The sequence below is a fragment of the Pagrus major genome, chromosome 8, assembly GCF_040436345.1.
Source record: "Pagrus major chromosome 8, Pma_NU_1.0".
Taxonomy (NCBI): domain Eukaryota; kingdom Metazoa; phylum Chordata; class Actinopteri; order Spariformes; family Sparidae; genus Pagrus; species Pagrus major.
In genome coordinates this window covers 32,523,743-32,544,762 of record NC_133222.1, presented here as the reverse complement: position 1 = coordinate 32,544,762, position 21,020 = coordinate 32,523,743, and the positions used below count along the sequence as shown (strand labels likewise).

General features: G+C 40.1%; 1 protein-coding gene across 2 annotated transcripts in view; it reads right to left on the bottom strand.

Annotated features, from left to right (window-relative positions):
• Nucleotides 1-3,365: 3,365 nt before the first annotated feature.
• Nucleotides 3,366-21,020, bottom strand: part of sf3b3 (splicing factor 3b, subunit 3) — a 29,762-nt gene continuing 12,107 nt past the window's right edge. For both annotated transcript variants that reach the window (XM_073472603.1, XM_073472604.1), the window contains exons 16-27: nucleotides 20,514-20,657; nucleotides 19,934-20,056; nucleotides 19,545-19,699; nucleotides 17,958-18,132; nucleotides 16,579-16,784; nucleotides 13,177-13,333; nucleotides 10,213-10,338; nucleotides 8,714-8,926; nucleotides 8,414-8,512; nucleotides 5,066-5,209; nucleotides 4,839-4,943; nucleotides 3,366-4,722 (exon numbers count right to left, since the gene is read on the bottom strand). In XM_073472603.1, coding sequence (XP_073328704.1) covers nucleotides 4,582-4,722; nucleotides 4,839-4,943; nucleotides 5,066-5,209; nucleotides 8,414-8,512; nucleotides 8,714-8,926; nucleotides 10,213-10,338; nucleotides 13,177-13,333; nucleotides 16,579-16,784; nucleotides 17,958-18,132; nucleotides 19,545-19,699; nucleotides 19,934-20,056; nucleotides 20,514-20,657 — 1,788 coding nt within the window. In that variant the 3' untranslated portion in view covers nucleotides 3,366-4,581. The remainder of the gene's footprint in view (nucleotides 4,723-4,838; nucleotides 4,944-5,065; nucleotides 5,210-8,413; nucleotides 8,513-8,713; nucleotides 8,927-10,212; nucleotides 10,339-13,176; nucleotides 13,334-16,578; nucleotides 16,785-17,957; nucleotides 18,133-19,544; nucleotides 19,700-19,933; nucleotides 20,057-20,513; nucleotides 20,658-21,020) is intronic.

Below are 21,020 nucleotides of genomic sequence, written 5' to 3'. Positions count from 1 at the left end.
ATTGAGTAGATTTCTAAAATGTAGATTGTTTTATTTCTTCATAAAAAAGTTATAGTCTTACTTAAAATAATTAATGTTTTGAGAAGGAATTGCACACCAAATTCATCCATTCATGAATTTATATGCACACATCACAAGTTGGTATCCTTTTGCCAGTTTAAAGGAACAATTCTACCAAAAATGAAAAGTCCACAAAACATTTCTGGATTCTCAACGCTTTGGGATTGTAACTTTTGTCAACTTTTCTTACAAATAGGACCTTAAATCCAAGTCTGGGGAAGCCCAGAGATCTCTAATTGATTTGAAAAGAGGTTATTTACACCCCTGAACCATGCACACGCTCTCACTTTTAGCTTAGCAGCTACAGTTAAAGGATGTAAATAACATCATCTCAAATAAATTTGGGCTTCCCATTATTAAGCTTGGCAAGCTGTATGGAGCCATTCTGTTGTTTTTTAATGTTTAAAACAAGTCCCCATCTACTTCAGTTTTTTCCGGAGAATGCTGCAACGCTGTTTTGCCGTGAAGCTCCAGCAATGTTTTGCGAAGTACAAACCTTCACCTGACTTTCCATCAGCACGGGGGTGAGTATATTATAATTAAATTTTCATTTATGGGTGAACTTTTCCTTTAGGTACAATCATACCCTCCAAAATAAACTTTATTTAAAATGAATGTGTAAGGAAGCATGTGGAACCAGCATCTGCATTTTCACAGATCCAGATGTTTTCTTTCCTGTGCCCTGTAGACTTTTCTCCTCAAATTAGTAGCACATGTCCTCTGGATAAAATTCACCACAGGTTAGCCTTTTGTTGTCCTTTACATATTTTAAAAAGCTGCCCATGTGGTTATAGTTCTATAAAACTCTTCAATGCCATTGTTCTGAGAGGGAAAGTTTAGTCTGGCCAAGTTCTTTGCTTTGCTCCCACAGGGGCAAAACCATCACATGGGCCAGATGCAAGCACTTTATTGTCACTGAGTGTTTGTTATTCTTGTGTGCGGTAAATCATTATCCTGTTGTCTTATGCAAGTTAAACATGCTGCCCCCAACAGTGAACCAACTTCTGCGAGGCTGTCACATATAAGACTCTACGGATGCAAGTAAAGAGCTTCTAGGCTGCTACTCCATGTGGGACTATATTGTGTCCAGCTGTAGAGGGAAAAAAACAGATCAGACTGCCAACAGGCTCACAATCACTTCAGTCTGAGAATTTTTTATTTTGAAAGATATAAAGTTTTACTTCTGTTAGAAACCTTTATTGAACCAAGTGAAGGAAAAACTACAGTCACATCAAATATTGTGCGTTCATCATTTATCCGTTCTCTACAGGAAATAGACAAGTGGATTCAGGTGAAGATTATCATCTCTTTGTTCAGGGTGAATGGCTAAGAAGGAGACCAGCTCAAGGATGCCAGAACCTGGATAAATTACTATCATCGATAAAATTGAGTTAGGCTAGCTAAGCTGCAGTGTCTTCTGACTAACATCAGTGTCTAAATCCTCTAAAATAAATCCTCTTTTACAGAAGTACATTTCTCCAATGTGGTATTTTACTGGTACTTCCTCCATTACTAATAACACGCAATGTAATTTGCAGTCTTATTGAATAATCTTGTTTCATAGATGGAAGCCGAGCTGACGGAGCCGAACGGCTGTGCTTACAATGATGTTTTTAGAAAGCGTACAAATTTAATTTATCACCATGTGTCAGAGAAAAAAAGGCAGATTTCTCAAGTTAACAAGATCATTTATCGCAAGAAGACAACTATGTAAGATTCATAAGAGTGGACCACGACACACACACACTGCTCTACAAAAACATTTGAACTTCTTATGAACTTGTGCCATTTATTGTGAGAATGTTTTCCAATGAGATTAAATATGAGAGTATTTATATTATGGCTAATTACTGTCCCATGCTACAACCAGAGCAAACTTACTGTCAGTGTTGTAGTGGAAAAGTGTAATATAGTATGTATGTAAATAATTCAGATTTAAGTACAGTCTGGTGTGTTGATTAGTAATGGATACTCATTGATCCGACAATTTCAGCTTAAGTGTGCTGTTCTGGAGAAAGGATGGTGATATTTGAACTCAAAAAATGCAGAAGAAGCAACACCCCCCAAATTCATGGACGACCCTTGTTGGTGGCTTTTCGGCCGATTGAGTTTGAGATTGAGTTGAGACAATATTTCCTATTTTCCTATTTAGACAGAGCAACCTCTGCGTCCATCTTCAGGCCTTTCACCTCTCAGAGATCTCTCCACTGCTGGAAAAGCCTCACTGATATTAACACGGCCATTCATAACCCTTGCTTTTACATTTTCTTTTGTCTGTTTCTTGACCATCTCTCCTTCTTCACAATGCGACTACACGTGAGCATGTGCCAGATTTATCAGCCCTCCCGCTCCCTTTATTCTTCCCATGATCACGAACAGCACCTGTTGCTGATTGGCTTGAATTGGGCTGTTTTCCAACCCAAGACTATTTTGTTCAGCACACACATGGAAGTGGCAGCTGGTAGGCCTTGAGGAAATATTTGCTGAATTTAACATGAAGTGTGTTACTTTGTAGAGAATGGCTGATCCCAGCTGTAAATAAATTCCTACACAATTCCGTCTTAGCATGTTGGTGTGGCCCTCCATTTCAGTCTTTATGCTAAACTAACTGCTGGAGGTGATTTCATATTCATGGATCAAATGTGACAGTTGTACCAAATCTCAGTAAGAACACATTTCTCAAGGTGAACTATTCCTTTGATTTAATAAACTGAGGTGAAAGTTGCCACTGTATAACAAGACAACCGTTGTACTATGTTGGTTCTGAGGGGAAAACTTTGTTGCAGTATTTTTGGGAACCTAATGGCTTTAATCTACTTCATGACAGAAAGGATGCTACCAATAATCCCCTAAAACTAAATGGCTGATGAGAAAATAAGTATTGAAAAAAGCCACATCCTAACCTTGTATTGTTTACATGTAGTTTCATATTAACTCAAAATGAACACAACTGAACCTGACTCACTGAAGCAGCTAGAATGTTTCCTGTCCGTCCAGTTCAGCACATCTAAACCTGTGCTCAACAGACTTAAATTCATTTAGAGGCTTAAGTGCTGTCCACCAATTAGTCCACAACAAAGATTACTATTCTGCCTGCAAGGTCTAAATTAAATTAATTAAAATTAATTTAAGCAATTTAACCTGTAACTAAAAATATGTCGTCCCTGTCCTGAACCATGACACTTGACACAAAACCTCAAAACTTAATACTAGACCACTAATGTGTTAATAAGCCAAACGAAGCCTCTGGTTGAGTGATGGTTCTCCACACACACAGTGACAGGAAATGACACACAAACATATGGTATTATAAAGCACAAAAAACAACAACTTTATTTACAAAAACAGACCACTGCCCCCATCCCACAAACCCCTAAATTCAATGACTACTGAGGAATGCTATGTCTGTGTCTGTGGCTGAGGTTGGGAATTTACAGGACTGAGAAGAACAACACCCAGCGCAAACCTTCAGTATTCTTCCACCCACTTATTTAGTCTGAGTTCAGCCGTCGTCTAATGCCACAGGATGGCAACACGTCTTGAACCGTGTGGCCTGAGGCATGAGTGGGTTAGAGGCCGGCTTCTGTTTGGTTCCCAGTTGCAAGTAAGCAATATGCTTTAATGAGCCTGGGGCCGACGTGTTATCAAACAGGCTGCTCGGCAAGGGGCGTACAAAGATTTAATTATACCATTTCAGACTATGGTATATGCATAACAGATCATTCTAATCAAGACACATTTTAAAAAAATCATACCATACAAAAACATGTTTAATTTTGCTCAGACCAAAGATAGAGGACACACAACCTGAAAAACACCTTCTTGCTAAATAACAGACACTAAAAAAATTCCCCGCTTCTGTCCAGGCAGCACAACATCAATCTCTACACATCGTGTCCATGTGACCTTTCTGCTTAGCATGGAGGGTTTTAAATAAAAATGTATTCGCTTTCGCTCTCAGATGATCATGTATCTATGTGGATGACAGTGTGGTTGCTCTTTACACAATTAGGCGCTTGTGAATTCGGTTCACACAGCTGTTCGTGTGAATGAAGCTCACCGTGAGAACACAATCTGAAAAAGTTCTACTGACCGAGGCCACCTGTCATGTCTCTATATAATGGTGTCTTTATTTGCTTGTGTGTGGTTTCTGCTGACGACAGCAGAGGGGAGGTGTGAAAACTTACTGGAACTCTCATAGATTGAGGCAGTAAGTATATGCATTGGGGGTGACGGCGAGACGGTTGAGAGCTGTGTGGGAGAATGCTCATTTTTGAATGCAGGTATTTGTTTTGGTGCGTGTGAGCTGCATCATAATTGAGCAAAGTACGGAAAATTACAAGCATGTGACATCTTGTGGTGTGTTTCTATGTATTAAGATGTTTGTCTCCACACAGTCAGCTGTATAACAATCCATACAAGTCCGTGATATCTGTTGCCATAGGGGCATTTCTGTGGCAGAGCAGGATTTCTGCATGTCATGGTGCTAATGAGTGCCTCCGTCCGCCCCTGCTGTATGATTTAGAAGGCGTAGCGAGTGCGAATGTCCTCCAGTTTCTTAGAGACCTCGGGAGGCGTTCTGTCCAGCTCTTCTGCCACACTTTTCTGCTTGTGAGGGTCCATACTGTTAAACTGCTCACACAGATCTCCGTCAATGACATTCTGGAGAGAAAAGCAGAGAAGACAAACCAATGACTGAATGAATGCTAATTGTCTGTGATGATGATGTGCACATCTGAAAGAAATGGACATGTAAAACAATTCCAACAGGTACCAACCTTGACTGGGAAATAATAGGATCTAAAGCTGAGATGATCTCTGCCGCACAGTGGAGGGAACTCAGAGCGCATGTGCATCTCTAAATGCTGGAAGAAGTCATGGTCCTGGACAAAAAGATGAGGAACAGAGGCATTAGAACAAAGAAGAGCAGGAGAACGGGTTGAGAAAACAAGTTCCATGTAATCAAATTCATCACTGAGTGGAACAAAGACAGTTTGTGTTGTACCTCATGTGAGGTGAATGGGACCAGAATGCCGATGCCTCCAGACAGAGTGGTGTAGACCAGGGACTCTGAGCCTCCAGGGATCAGAGTGGTTTTCTGGAGCGATAACACAGTCTCTCCTATATGGTAATTTACCACCACCTCAGCCTGGAGAGACAATGGAGGGACAGAGAGACAGTCTTGTTAAAAATACTGAGTAAGCAATACACGGTGTGACTGAAGTAAAACCATAGTTTTGCTGGATGACTACTAGGATGCTCATGTATGGTGCTTGAGTTTAGATTGCAGTGCATGACATGGATGCATTCTATTTACGTGTTCCTGACAGTCTGACATATGTGGCTGTAAAAAGTACTGTCATGTGTCATGTTATATTTTCTACCTCACTCAATCACAGAGGATGCAATGGGTATTTTGGCACTGAACAACAGAGTAGAATATTTACATGCTTTAAAAATAAGGTGTCATGTGCCATTAGTAAAATAACTACAGTAAAACAATATATTTATGTGACAGGAGAATATTGATTTTTTTTCTACCACAGTATTGGGAAATGTTTGATTTATGATCAAATATACGTACACAGCAGCACTGAAGAATGATACTGATACGACCTCAATGACCTCCTGACTTCCTGTCAGTGACACTGACTGACTACAGTTAGTAACTTCCATCTGTCAAGATCATATAATAACATGTCAGACATGTCACTGAAGCTGTTTCAGGTCCTATGATCCTCCGCCCTGACTGCCGCATGTTCAAGTACATTAAGTACAAGCATGTTAACAGTACACTCTGAGCCAAGGTCAGACAGAAGACACACACTGTCATCTTCTGCTTAGAGGAAATTGGTCCGGATGGTCACATCTAATCCAATAACCATCAAAAAACTGCTTTGCCAATAATTAGAAGTAATAATCAGGATGTGCCTTGGATACAAAGGCAGCATTGGGAGGCAATAAAACCTCAGTTGGAGTCTGAACACTGCATAGAGGATATACATGACACTGACGCCATGAGACCAAAAAAGCAGAGGCCAAGTAAAAATAAACTCAGCCCCAGACATGCAAAGAACATAGCTTCTCTCTGAAGGGAGACAACAGGTCTGGATGAGACCGACAACAATGTCTCCTGAGAGGAAAATGAGCCCTGCTCAAGATTCAATAAACCTCAGAGCACAGAAATAAGACTGCAATCTGGGTTTGTGATTGCTCAGACCATCAATCACTGAAACCAATGGCTCTCTTCTGACAAAGATTTAGCCACTGGGGCAAGGGCCAATGTTTTGGGGCTTCTGGTGTAGCCAGCCAATTTCTGGTCCAAGCCTCTTCCATGTGGCGGTCATTGTTTTCAGTTTGATTAGTAACTTGAGACGCATCCAGACAACAGTGGCTAATCTTGATACATAGATATGTGCAGATAAATGCACACTGATTTTAAAAAGGCTAATCAGAAGCTAGATCACTGTCAGACGATAACCGATGGGTTGCGGCCAATGCATTCCACAACTTTTGCTCTCCACATGGATGATTTACCTGCATGCAACCAAAGTAGGCTCGAATGTGATTGGTCAATACTACTACTACTACTAAAAACAAAAACAAATGAGGCCCATCATAACTGGGAGGGATTCTAACACAGTGGAAATGTCCCATGAAGCCAACAAAGGCTAAGCAGTTCAACACGACACTCAAGATGTGTTTCCCAACTGTTGATAAGGTGAGAAAATTAAATCATCACTGGCTAGCGTTGCCTTGGGGAAGGGAAGAACCAACTGAATGCACCCAAAATAGTAATTATCCAAGTTATGTCTGCAGGGGAAAGGGTAAGGACTTCAGCACTTAAAAAGATTGTACCTGCTGTCTCTTGTGACAGCGACAGTCTCAGACTGTCTTATTCTTTGTGCTGGTGGAAATGGTACACTCATAATGGCCTCTTAATAAAACTCAATGTGGTAAAACAGTAGCCTGTTAATCAAATAACAATAATAGGAGTGATCAGCGTGAATAAGAGCGAACAGATTTAAGTTCAATCAGAGAAAAAAACGTTCCTTTTTAGATTGCTACATTTCTCTGTTTCTTCAGTACAAGTGAGTAGATTTTGTCATGTCAATGAAGCTTTGCAGAACTAATTGAGATGGAGAGATACAGAAATGACCCAAGTACACTATATGACATTTGGGGTTGAGACAGTCAGTCCTTTCATTTTGCTGGACAGACAGCTGTGTCTTGCTGACCTTGATCTTTTGAGATACATAAATTAAATCAAAGTGGAATGCATTTAATTTAATGTAAGACAGCATTTAGCCAAATTATGTATGGATAATTAAGTTCATCCAGTCAGATGTAAACACGCAAACAAGATAAATCCCAACATCCACACCCACCTCTATAAACAGAAAAAGTACATTTCCAAACTCGAAAAATGAAATTCTCAATCAATGTGCACCAAGACAGAAATAGCTGACAAACACTGTGTCACAAAGAATACTGGGACCAACTGTCTAAATTGGTGGGACTTTCCCAGTCTATGTGCTACCTAAACAGTTTTTGACCAGAATTTAAATATGGGATGAGTGATGCTGTGTGTTTCGCCAACTATGTGCGAGCATGCATGTGGGTGTGTGTACACACTTGCATTTGTGAGTAGGTTAAACATGTGGTTGACAGTGTTATGCAGTGTGTGTGTGTACATGTGTGTAGTGCCTATGTGTGTTGGCGGTTGGAGGTCAGAACAGTAGTGGAGACAGATTAGAGAATCAGGCCAAAGTCCTGCACACGCCTGACTTTTAGCTGTAGCAGGAGGTGGCCTGAATCATTCAAACCTGACCTGTCTCACAGTATTTCTGTTTTAACATTAAAACTCATTTTCACTCTCTCTACATCCCTGTCGCTCTTCATCTTACATGCTGAGGAATAGACTGGTCTGACTCTATAAATACGCAAATAAAGGTCCAGGTGTATAATGAAGACACTGGTGGCCTAATCTCTTATTGGCTGGTTAAAGTTAAGTGTTTATGTAATCTGTAAGCTTTGTAATCAATGGTCCTTACCTTTTCAATATCTAAACTAATGTTTGTTTTTGATGAAATTTTCTATTTCTATATTTCAGCACAAGTCTAAAAACAGGCCTGAACCTGAACAGAACATGAAAAGGCTGACTTGTTCAGGTCTTTGTTAAGTTGAAGACCTGCATTTGCATTATGTTTAGAGATTTTTTTAAATTGAAGCGCTCTGAGAGGCCGCACAAAAAAGGCGGAGCACTCTGAAAACAGACGCTGGGCACTCAGAATAAACCCTATGTGGACACTGGCCCTTATAGGGCTGATGGTTTGCAGAAAGATGGTTTTACCTTCTGTGAGGCTCCATTGAGGAGGCCTCTGTCCCATAATGCTTTGTTCCCTGTGGGGTCTTCATCCACATCATCGCTGGTGTTGGGGGGCAGACGGACCTGACAATTAAGAAAGAAATTAAGACATTTATCTCTTCATCTGCTCAGTTCTACTGGGTCACTATTGCCGCCCATGTTTTCGGTTCCAATGCCACAAAGAGGCAATTTGTGTCTAAATAGATGCATCACATACTATACTATTCTTTCTCTGCCAGAGAAAGTCAGACAAACAAATTAAACACTCCCCGTCCCCATACTTACAATGCTGATGTTCCCAAATTTGTCAGCGGAAGCCATAGTGTCGTAGTCCAGCAGACAGGCTGTGGTCACCCAGCGGGGATACGTGTCGTCAGCGAAGATAATGAGCTGGTTCTCGTTGCGTCGGTAACGGACCCAGAACAGGCTCTCCTGAACGTCAGACACGATCACACGCTGGCCGATGGTATAGATGCCAGACACCAGGTTGGGAACGTGCTAAAGAGGAGAGCATAAAGTACACTTAAAGTAGGACACTCAATAAAGTACATAAAAAGACACACCATGTATATACCATGAGGAAAATCTACTTTGCTGATGTAGTGCTGCTGCTTGATATGCAGCGCTGTTCATTGTTCCAGTTGGTTATACATTAAAAACTTTGTCGTTTTGGAATATCATAACCAATATGGGAGGTACACAGGAAGAGAAAGGACTGTTGCAAGTTCAATCCTCATCACATCAGCCCATTTCACACATATACTGCTACGCTGAAATTGTCCAGAGATTACCCAGTGGAGCTGTATGAGTTATTGCAAATGTCTGAATCAGTTAGCCCAGACATTAACAAGACACCAAGTCACCCTGCCAGCTCCCTGGTACAGTCCTATTGAGTCCATTTGTGAACTGCCAGTAACAAAACTATTAATTCCTACTCAAAAAAACTCACGCATATGACACACGCATATGACCAGGTTGGGAGCTGTGACATATCACAATGATACTTGGAAAAATACTTTTTTTGTGAAAAGCTGTCGCTTCGATGGACAGACCATGATTTCTGTCCCGATAGACTGCCCCTTTACTGTGATTCATTTTAAGTTGACAGGCGACGGAAGGCGTGGATTGACAGGAGACTTATTACTGAATTAAACAATTCAGCTAAATTTAAACCACTTAGATAAAATCAACATATTTGTCCCCACAGGGAGGAAAAGCACCAGCATTGTCGGTTCATGTCTACTGGAATGTGCCAGGAAAGGAAGTGAGGTCACAGTACAGGCAGTGTTTCAATGGTTTATTTAGTTTCTAAAAGGTAAAGATAATACAGTTTAAATCCTATGTACTGCATTTAACTTTACTTGAGTTTAGGTTATCACATTAAGTCATTCAAAGATATTTGGTTAATAAAGGTAGATTACCGATTGAAAAGCCTCATTATTTGACCACAATTACCCTTGACCATGTTTCTTTAAAGTTTTATTTTCCCCTCAAGGATGCCCATTTACAACTCTGTTGTGTAAAACAGAATGTGATTACTTTTATCTTTTTTTTTAATATTCTTAATTGAAGGCAGTACAAACACGGTCATCAACCTTATAGTTTTTTGTAAATACATGCTTATTCTGAATTTGATACCAGCAACAAGTTTCAAACAAGTCGGGACAGGGGCAACAAAAGACTGTGAAAGTTGTGGAATGCTCAAAAAACACCTGAACATTTCACAGGTAAAAGGGTTCATTGGTAACAGGTGATAGCAAAAGGTATTTAAGCCTTTGCCTTACCTTGTTTTCACACTTGCGAAGCAGCTTCTTTTTGCCCAGGTCGTAGATTCTCAAAAGTTTCCCGACTCCCACAAGCACTCGTCCCTGGAAAGGAGCGATGGCCAAAGGGACGTCCTCAACCGGAGTCTGTCAAACAAAACACAAAGAACTAATAAGCCACAGCCAATCAAATTCTTTTTGGCAGCTTTTAGGAGAATTTAGGTTGAGATACAGCAGTTTTGTTGGAAACATAAAGAGTTCATATTCATGAAGAAGTAGAAGAAGAGTCCAGTGTTTCACTAAACACAGCTCCAGATGCTCATTAGGTCATAACTTTGATTTAAGAAGATGTGAATGTAAAGAGTGGTCATGCTCTTGTAGTATGTATTTTCATATTCCACTCTTGAAATGTTGGAGTTTTTGAGATGTGAACAACAGGTATAATGCTGCATTCTTCTATAAGATCATGTACCTGCCAGCGTGAACTCTGTGCCATTTACTTAACCCCCCCCCCCCCCAAAAAAAAAGATAATAGTAATTTTAGCAAACGCTGATCAACTTAAAAACTTTAATCTTACAGGTGTCCCTTTGTCTGTGTTTCACAAATGAAGATCAAAAAGCATGATCGAAAATTTAACTTAAACCAATGGATTAGTTGTAATTCTCACGTCATTATATCCAATCCTGTTATATATATCTCGGAACACAAAACTACATTTATAATTTTATGGGGTTTCTAATTATTTGAATGAATTATGAAATCAAAAAGTCATTACCTCTCCAGAGATGAGCAAGAATGTTGGCAAATTATATTTTTCAAACAAGATTACAGAGGTCACAAGTCAAAATTCTTAATAGTCATTAAGAGCGTCTTGTGATTTTCTGCCTTTTTTCCAGAAAAGAGTTTAATGTTCAACAGGGATGAGGTCTGGTAAGTGAGGATAGAAGAGCTTCAAGTCAGCAGCCTTTGCTTCTTCCATGGCCTTGAAACAGGTCAGTCATTACTTTGATGCCCCTCTGAGGTTAATTGTTCTGCCAAATCCTAAAACCCTCAACATAAATTGTGTATAACAACTTTAAGCCAGACAGTCTGTAAAAAAAAAAAAAAAAAAAAAGGGAGGGGAAAGTCATTAACTTAAGTTACTGTGCAGCTGTTTTTTTTTTTTTTACAACACACTCATTCCATACTGGAGTTTTATGAACTGCTTCATTAACCTTGTAGGTAAGTTTGACCTTTGATTTAACCGTGAAGAAGGTTTTTCAGATGTACTTTAACAACGTGCTCCTCTTTCGTTCAGCTGATACTGCAATCATGGTAAGACTGATGTGAGCCTTACTCAATCTGAGTGGCTGTGAGGATTTTTGGTTGCCTGCTTTTATAGAACATTTCTGCAGTCCATCTTTACTTACCTCTTAAGAACAAGCACCTTAGTGGCACACTGATCTTTTTTTTTTTTTTCATCAGCTAAACTGCTTTCCTGTTTTTTGTTTTTTTGACATCTCAATTTGAGTCAAGCACAGTAACAACATAACCAAATAAATGGAACAGTCATTTTGCTCAAAATCAATGTTATCAGAAAGTTGTGTTGACATTTAAATATATGACATGACAACAATTGATGTTACCCTTACTAGCCAGATCAAGGCTTTTTTCAAATGGTCCAATGACACTGCATTAATACACTCCACATCAGTGCAATCGTTCCACTTCCAAAACTGGTTGTTAATAATGGCAATATTCTATTTAATATATAGGCAATATTCAACCCATTTCAAATAGGGAATCTGATATTGTTAATGAGGGAAAAGTAGTTGGTTACCTCACAGAGAAATTGGAGTTGTGCCGCCTGTTGCCTGCAGCTCTTTATCTAACAGTACCTTCCTGTTGCATTAATCTCACAGACTGTTCAAAACTACACCCTGACATTTTCAGACTTCAAACTGATCTGCTGTCAACAAATGCCCCAAATTACTGTCGTTTTGTTCTGTAGAAGCTTTTATGTTGGTGCTAAACTCAACACTCAAACTGAACACACTGCATTTCCAGTGCCTAGCCTACTTCAAAATAAAAGCTGTGTTTAACAAGATAATTGCTTTTAATATGAACCTGCAGCAGTAGGAAATGTTCAGTTTGTAAATGAGTTAACACTGCTCTACGGATTGTGAGCATTTTTTCTTCTAAAAAGCCGGTGTATCAGGTAACAATGGCGTAGTTACAACCTTATTAGTCATTGGGAAATATTGTCACCGCAAAAATCCTAAAAAGTACATAAACCTCTCTGTTCCAATGATGGTGTATCATGACTGTGTTATGCATCAGTATCCAAGTTGTCATCTATCTGGGAAATGCATGTGTATGTTGTGCATCAGTAAAAAAATATATGTGTTTAGACCAGAAAGACTCATCTAAAATATCTGATCTGGTTAAGTGGTTGGGAATTTCCTCTAAAGTCAAAAGAAATGGCTGACACTACGGTGCAACACTCATGACTCACTTCCCTTGTTAATCCACATCAGGTAACAAATGCATGTGGGCTGATTTACCCCGATGGCCTCCACCCTGCTCGAGTTTCTAGGGGATTTGCCGAGGAGCAGTGCTTGGCGCCAGGGGCAGTAGCATCTGTGTTTGGGGTCATTAAGACTTGACTGGAGGCTGGCCTGCATGGTGCAAATTAAGGGCCTCTCTTTTTCCAATTAAATCCTAATCTTAGCATCCATCTTAACAGTGACCTGCTAACACTTCAATTTCAATAACAAAGGAGTTTTCCCAGACAATTAACACCCTCGGGCCCAAACTCTATGGTCATGTAATATGAGGTCCCCAAGAGGAAAATGTGGGTAGAGGTTTCGGGCATGGGCTACATTTCATCTTTACTCTCTGCTATTCGTGAATGTGTGGGTAGCTTTGTGAGCAAGTTGTAATCCAGTGCAGCAAATTAAGTCAGCAGTCTAAATATCAGTTAGTCAGTTCAGTGTCAAACCAACCTTGTGCACAAACTCCAGCTTCTCCCCTCCACTGATGAGTCGATAGGTGTAGATAAAGCCACCACCCACTGATCTTGGGTTGAGAATCATATCTCTGGCAACGCCCACCAGAACATACCAATCATCTCCTGTGTTGGGGAAACGGCACACAGCAACACTGAAACATAACAAGCAAAGGAAAAGAGAAAGAAAGGAGATGTGAGTTATGGGCTCTTCTGCTGTTTTTGGCAAAAACAATGGAAAACAGAAAATGATAAAAGGTGTCCTACACAGAGTACTACAGGATTTCCTCAGAACATCAGCACCATTAAACATACTACCATGATCTCTATGCAAGTTGCCTGTTTACCAACCATGGATAGAACACAGAGACTGCAATACTTACTGTAAAAGTGAAGGGGAGTAAAAAAAACAAAACAATCCTCACCTCTGTTTAAGCAGCCCATAAAACATCTTTATGGCAGCTGCCAGTTATATTCAGTCACTACTTAATATAATTTAGGAGAAGCTGGGAGTTTTAGAGGCTGACTGTCAATTTGAAAAGGCGTAACAAACAGAAAAAATGTCTGGGGTCAGAGTCTGGACAGGATAACCTCATTTACCCCCCATCACACCCACACACAGAGAACTCTTATCCAATATCCAATCCAAAAACACGATCCATATTGAGTATTGGTATTGGTCCGATATTGGACAAAATCACTGGATCGGATATCTGAGAGAGGAAAATGAATAATCCCATCCGATTTATTAGCCTAAACGCTCCCATAAATGCTTAAACTATGCGCAACATGCCGTAAAAAGAGCAGTGTGTGTCACGTGACTACCTGGAGCAAGCTTGAATGAGACTATAATCTGTTTTTCTACCAGAATGTTTGGCCGCGCCGAATCAAACCGAGCCGCACCGATTTGCTTTTCCATCACCAGTTTTACTGCGCCAAGTTGAGCCGCACCGCAAGAAAGACATTTTTAAAAAGTCAGTGTGTTCAGCTCTCAGTACTTTTGTAGCATCTAACTGAATCTCTTTAGTTCCTCTCGTCCTGTTTGTACTTTCAAACATCTGCTGTGTTTTACTGTTTCAGGAGTCATGTTTAGTTACTGCTGGTGAAAACACGTTTCCTGTTATGCTGTTTCATAATAAACGCTTTTAAATAACTAAATAACAGGGGGCTTTTTAAGTTATAGGAAATTAAACTTGTTGGTAACTGACTTAGCGGAGCCACTTTGTTAGCGGTGATTCTTCGATAGTACTGCAGGGATTGGGACAAGAGCGTCATTGATTTAATACACACCTTCAAGCAAGTAGGCATTGTGATGGAAATGCAAAACCCCTGTCGCGTCGAGTCAAACCGAGTAGAGCCGGGCCAGCAGATGTAATGGAAAAACGGCACAAGTGAGCAAGTTCATTTCGAATTGTTTGGAAAATGTTGATATTGTTAGTTTTCACAATGGACATATGGAGCTCAGACGAGTGTCCAATGTCATTACTAAGTCTGACAGCACCGTGGAGAGATTCAAGTTTTAATTTGCATGCAGCACTGCAGTTTCGTGGCTCACACACAGGTGAGAACTGCAACTTGTTTCTGCTTGTCATTGAGGTATAGGCTACACTGTGTTATATCACGTATCTTACACTGGGATTATAACACCTTTATCATAAGTACTCAGAACAACACTCAAGTTGCACTCTGAAATTCATTTTGAATGTTTGAAAACAGTTATTTGTGTAAAATCAAAATAACAAAAAAACTAATTTATGATGTTGTCTCTGTATTTCTTCCTTTAGAGAAGTGGAATAGTTGTTTTACAGTTTAAGTATGTTTTTAAATGGCTAAGTTAAGCAAAGTGCTTCCATACCTAGACACCATGTCATGTGAAACCTTTTTTTCAGCAGTGCCTGTGTTTCACACTTTGAACAGTTGTTTCATGTAACCTTGACTCTTTGTAATTCTCATACTTCCACTCTATTTAATTCCCTTCCTGTTTAGAAATCATTTCCTAACACTTCAACCATCTGTGAACAAACATCCCCAATCATTAAACAAAAAGCTGAACTCATGGCGTTTTTCCATTACATCTTCTGGCCTGGCTCTTCTCGGTTTGACTCGGCACATCAGGTGAGCTCAGCAGACATTTACATTTCCATTATAACAGGGCTACCTGCTTTAAGGTGCATCTTTAACTGATGACATGCATGGCCTGTGTAGTGGTCAGAGGAGCAGCTGTGAACACTCCTCCTCCCCACAGAACCATCTAAAAAAGCTGTGAATAAAGCTCCATTAATTCAGTGGCAAACATTTAATTTCCTGTAAATTCTTCACAATAAAACTCCTCCATTTAGTTATTCAAAAGCTTTTAGTATGAAGCAGCAAAAGGAAATCAGGAAATGCTGGGTTTTCTCCAGCAGTAACTTAACACAACTCCTGAAACAGATGAAAGTGAGCCCAATGAAACTAAAATACAGCAGATATCTGAAAGTATGAACAGGGACACTGGAGATAAACTAAACTAAAAACGCCTTTCCTTCAGGTTTCCTGCACGGACATGAGTTGAGTCTCAACACAGGCTCATTTGAGGGAGAGGAGGGGGTAGTCATGGTCATTGGTCATGAGACATCACCACGGCCCACTTGGAGGCAGGGCGGGCGCACTTTGGACCTACTCCAGAGAAAGTCCACCCCGGGCGTGGCTTGGCTTAACCTTGTGTGGTAAAACTGGTAATGGAAATGCAAATCGGCGTGGCTCGGTTTGACTTGGTGCGGCCAAAAGTCCCCGGTGGGAAAACCCCATCAGTGTCAGTTTTATTACACCATTCCGACAACTCCTTTTCCTTCCTTTATAATCTCAAATGTTCCGATTCGGACATGATCTGAACTAAGGATGGGTACTGTTGGGATTTCAGTGATTCTTCTACTCTTTTCCAAACATTTATTGTTTCTTTTAGCTAAATACAGAATACATTTTGAACAAGACTGGAATGTATTTTTATTTTTTACATAACAAAATTTTGTTTCTAGAGCAGCTCAGGAGACTGAATAGTATAGTAAATAGTATAATAGTAGTAAAATATTTTCTGAACATCAAAGCATTGAAGGTTAAGAAGAAACCAGCCACAGTCACTCATCCTGTCATCCTCTCTCTGCCAATTTAGATTCCCCGGCTGGCGTTTGAATGGAAGTCTTCTAAGATTTTTCCAAATTTTAAGATGTACAGTATGATAAATGTAGGTATGCTTAACACTTTTGTTTATGCTTGTTCCAAACAATTAGCTGTTAGCCTAACAAGTACTCTATGGCTGTGATGGACGCCTTTCTTTTTCAGTGTGTCTGTTCACTCATTCCTCATCTGAATGCAATTATCTACTTTTCTACTTGTGCAAAGCCAAGGAATTGAACCTGCTCACCTGAATGCGGCTTCGTTCTGTTCCAGCTGCACCTGGTCCAGTGTTGAACCCTGTATGGGGTTGACGAGTCGCACCAGTGAGGCCCACTGTCCTGCCCCGGCTTTAGGTGCACCAAAAATGGCTTCTGGGAGATTCTCATTTAGGAAAGCGGCAGCCATCTCAGCAGCCAGCTCTCTTTCATCCTCACCAGCAGCCTCTACCATCTCCTGCAGAGGCAACAATGAACAAAAAAGGTCAGGAAGGGACAGCATAGTATTCTGGCCATCAGCCATCTTTTCCGCATTACCAGGTGACTGACAAGTTCACTGTGACTTATTGAACCAAAGCACACTGATACAAATACAGAGTACAGAGTGATTTCACGGTTATGGTGTATTCTGATTAGACTCTTGCCCCACTGATATGCACACTGGAGTTGAAACAATTAGTTGTCAGAAAAATAAACAACTATTTTGATAATTGGCTAATCAGTCCATTCATTTCTGAAGCAAAAATGACAAACATTTTTTAGTTCCAGCTTCTCATATATGAGAATATGATTTTTGGACTTTTGACTGTCAGTTCAACATAAAACAAGCTGTTTGAAGATGAAACTAGTATCTGAAAAGAATGTGATGAGCTTTTCCTCTCTTGATTTAATCTAAAATCTTTTGGGCCAAATCTAGGAATCCCCTGTAGCTACAGTAATATATAGCCAGTTTCAGTAAACCTTTATTTAACCTCACTGAGATTAAGATGTCTTTAGCGGGGGAGCTGACCCTTGGCCAAACATAACTGCCGCAGGTCTGTACGCAATCAATCTCCATGACAGAAACAAAAGCTATAATAAGGCCTAGGCTTAAACTACTGAGATGTTGGGGTGCCCCAGTAGCTCAGTGGGTAGAGCATATGCCCCATGTACAGAGGCCGTGTCCTCACCGCAGCAGCCCAGAGTTCCCTGTGGCACTTTGCTGCATGTCACCCCTCCTCCACCTTCCTGCAAATCTTCACTGTTTCATCAAATGAAGCCATGAAAAAGTCCAATAATAACAATAAAAAAATTATTTTATTTTACACTCCAAATGTTCTGCTGTAAAGCATGACGGAGATGCCAAATTATTTTTCATTATTTCTTGGTGTAGTCTGGTTCTGTTGAAGTTGTCTTTTGGGGCACAAGGTCAGTATATTCTTAGCAAGCCTGCTTCGCAGAAAACTCAAAGGGAGATGCAGCAGATGTTCAGCAAAGTGTCTGTTACAAATGATCAAGTCTGTCTTTTTAAACTCTAACCTGGAAAAATAATATGAGAACTAAAAGCTCCCTGACTAAATGTATGACATTCCAGGACCACTTCAGCAGGAGGATCATTACTCCATCATTTCATTGATGTTGCACTTCATACCTCAGCCATCTGTTGCTTTCTCTGAGCTTTGGTTGCCTCAGTGTAGGCATTGTGGTCTGTCTCGATCAAAATAAGGTTGTTCGTCTCCGGGTGGATTACAAATTTCCTTGGAGTGTACTGCAGAGGAAAGGCCACCTGATTGAAGACCGCTCCCAATTTCTCCAAAGCCAAGATTCTGACAGACAGAAAAGAAGAGGACGAGGAGACACAGTTAAAATCATTTTTTTCCTCGAGTGGTACAGCAAGGCTCTAATGATGGATTTATGCCTCTCGCCTCAGCCGCTCTTTCAGTCCTGCCACAAGCTCATAATTCACAGATTAGCCCAGGATTTCTGGTGAATGTTGGACCACAATTACAACACGTGATTGATGTGTCATGGATTATCAGGCCATGTGGTGAATTCACTAAATACCTGAAGTTTCTATTTATAGACTTTTTTTATTATTATTAAAATTGCAAAACGATAGAAACTAAACAACATATTGATATTTTTGAAGAGATGCAACACGAGAAATTGCTGAAAATCTGTTTGTTTCAGACGGATGTTTATCAGTGACTGAGGAGAACAATTAACAATCACACAAATCTTCTTCAGAGACGTCAAACATGCAACTAACTGATTCTTTTTTTTTTTTTTTTTTTATACTTATATTTTATTAGTTTTTATGTCAGGAATAGTCAAACATGACAACATCACAGTACATTCAAGTGAGGAATGACATAGCCAGGCAACTGGATCATTTGAGGGCAAGCAGAAAATATAATTTTGATCTGCACAGATCAAACAGTATGTGTCCCTTGAAAAGTATCTGGCGGTTAAACATCATATCAAACAGATAGATTGGCAGGATAATGAAATAAAAGTAGAGAAGAAAAAAAAAGAAAAAGGGAGGAGGGATCATGAACGACCCTCCTCATTCGTCAAGAACGCCAACCATTTTTCCCATCTTGCGTAGTACATGTCTCTTTTTAGTCTGAGCAGGAAGGTTAGTCTCTCCATCTGGTGAATTTCTTTAATAATCTCTAACCAGTTAGAGGTTGAGGGTGGGTCTGACTGCAGCCATTTACGGGTGATAGCTTTTTTTGCTGCTGCAGACATTATCCTTAAGAGATATTTATCATTTTCTGTCATTCCATCAGGTAAATCACTTAAAAAAAAGAGTTGTAAATGGTAGAGGAATCTGTTGTCCCAATATCTGTTGTATGGTTTTCACAATATCTCTCCAAAAAGGACATAGTCCCGGGCAACTCCAGAAAATGTGATAGTGGTTTGCCTCCTTATTTCCACATTTCCTCCAGCAGTTGTGAACCGCTGTAACTGAATATGTTTTCATTTTAGGTGTTACAAAAAAACGAACAAGGTTCTTCCAACAGAATTCACGCCAATACATAGAACAGGAAGTGGAAAAAGCATTGCCACACATATTATCCCATTGTACAACTAACTGATTCATGGGTGAACAGCGAAGCCTTTTCATTCTACATGCCAAACTTTTTGTGACCTTAAACTCTCTAAATTAACATGACACATGAGGCTGCTAAAGTCGTACACTAACATATCTATCTGTTGCGATGTGTATCCATACCTCAGTGTGTTGGTGGAAATGGCCACGATGCCCTCAGGACATTGCTCGGAGGCAAAGCCAGAGGCGTACTCCAGAGTCTCATATGACAGAGGGGTCAGATGGAAGCGAGACTGGTATGAGTAGCTGAGCCAGGAGCGGCTGGACATTGCCAACACCTGAAAAAAGACAGACATCAAAGATCCTCTCTCACTTAAAGTGACAAAAATGACAAGTCCTGTTAGAGCTTAAAGTTTTATGTTTAGGTTAGCCAAAAGACTTTTACTTTCATCGTGTTTAAGAGTAAAAAGGTTGTATCATTTTGTAATTAAGTTATAGCACTGGAGTTATATTAGCACTGTTAGCCTATTTTTTGTGTGTATTGATTATATGCAAATGTTTGAGTCACATACAGCTTCCTGTCCCTGCATCCTGACTCTGAAGAGTTTGACAGGTCGTGACCCCAGGTAGCGTGTTCTGGTATCTGACAGGTCACCAGTCACTGGGTCGAGCACAGTCCTCAGCAACACACCATTCTGAGAGAGGGGATCAAACACACAGACAGACACATTACTATGATTGTCATGTAAATAGGCGATGATGTTTTTACGTCGATTTCTATTAATGCATGATTTGGCATAAAATTTTGGACCTCTACTGTGAGTTGCAGATAAATGGTTGGTTGGACTTCTGATTAGAAATCACAGGTTGTTGCAGATGTTTTATGTTACACGACTTAGAATACTGACTTATTGAAAACTTAATATCCAGCCACAATATTCTTCCTGGATGACTGATGTGCTTTATGTCTTCAATTTATGACGATTGCAAATCATGATGAGAATTGTCCTCTTGGGTTAACCACTAAGCAAAAGATTAATCTGAGCCACTGCTAACATATACTAAAGATATGACTTATGACTCATGTGTGCTTTCACAGGGGTTTAAAGAAACAACATTTCTGGAAACAGTCTGACAAATGAGAAAGAATACCTGAAGTCCTATGTTGAGGTAGAGGAAGCCGATGGTTCCCTTTTCTCCAAGTTCATCCTGTTTCTCGACCCCTCCCATCTCCACAATACACAGACTCTCTGGCTGGGCTGGAAGGGCCTGCATACTCAACGGCTGTAGGCAGTCCTGAACATGATAAAGATTCAGAGGGTTATGACCATTTCAACATACAAAACAGTCCCACCAAAGTGTACACAAACATTTAAATGAAGATGTTGTCTTCCATTAAAGCCTTTAGTAGTATGGACATTGGAAATCAACCAATTAGTGACTTTTGGGAACAGTCTATAATTAGTGAATGTCAGCACTGATTCCACCTTATTGAATCAAGGGTGACACCGACGGATTACTGATTGATATGCCCACTTGCTCTTCGAAAGCCCATTTCGATGGATTTTCGATTTAGAATCAAAATCGCAACACCCCTAACCAGAATACATTAATTTACAGAAGTTTATGTCTTTAAAAATATCTAAAACCCAGTTAGAG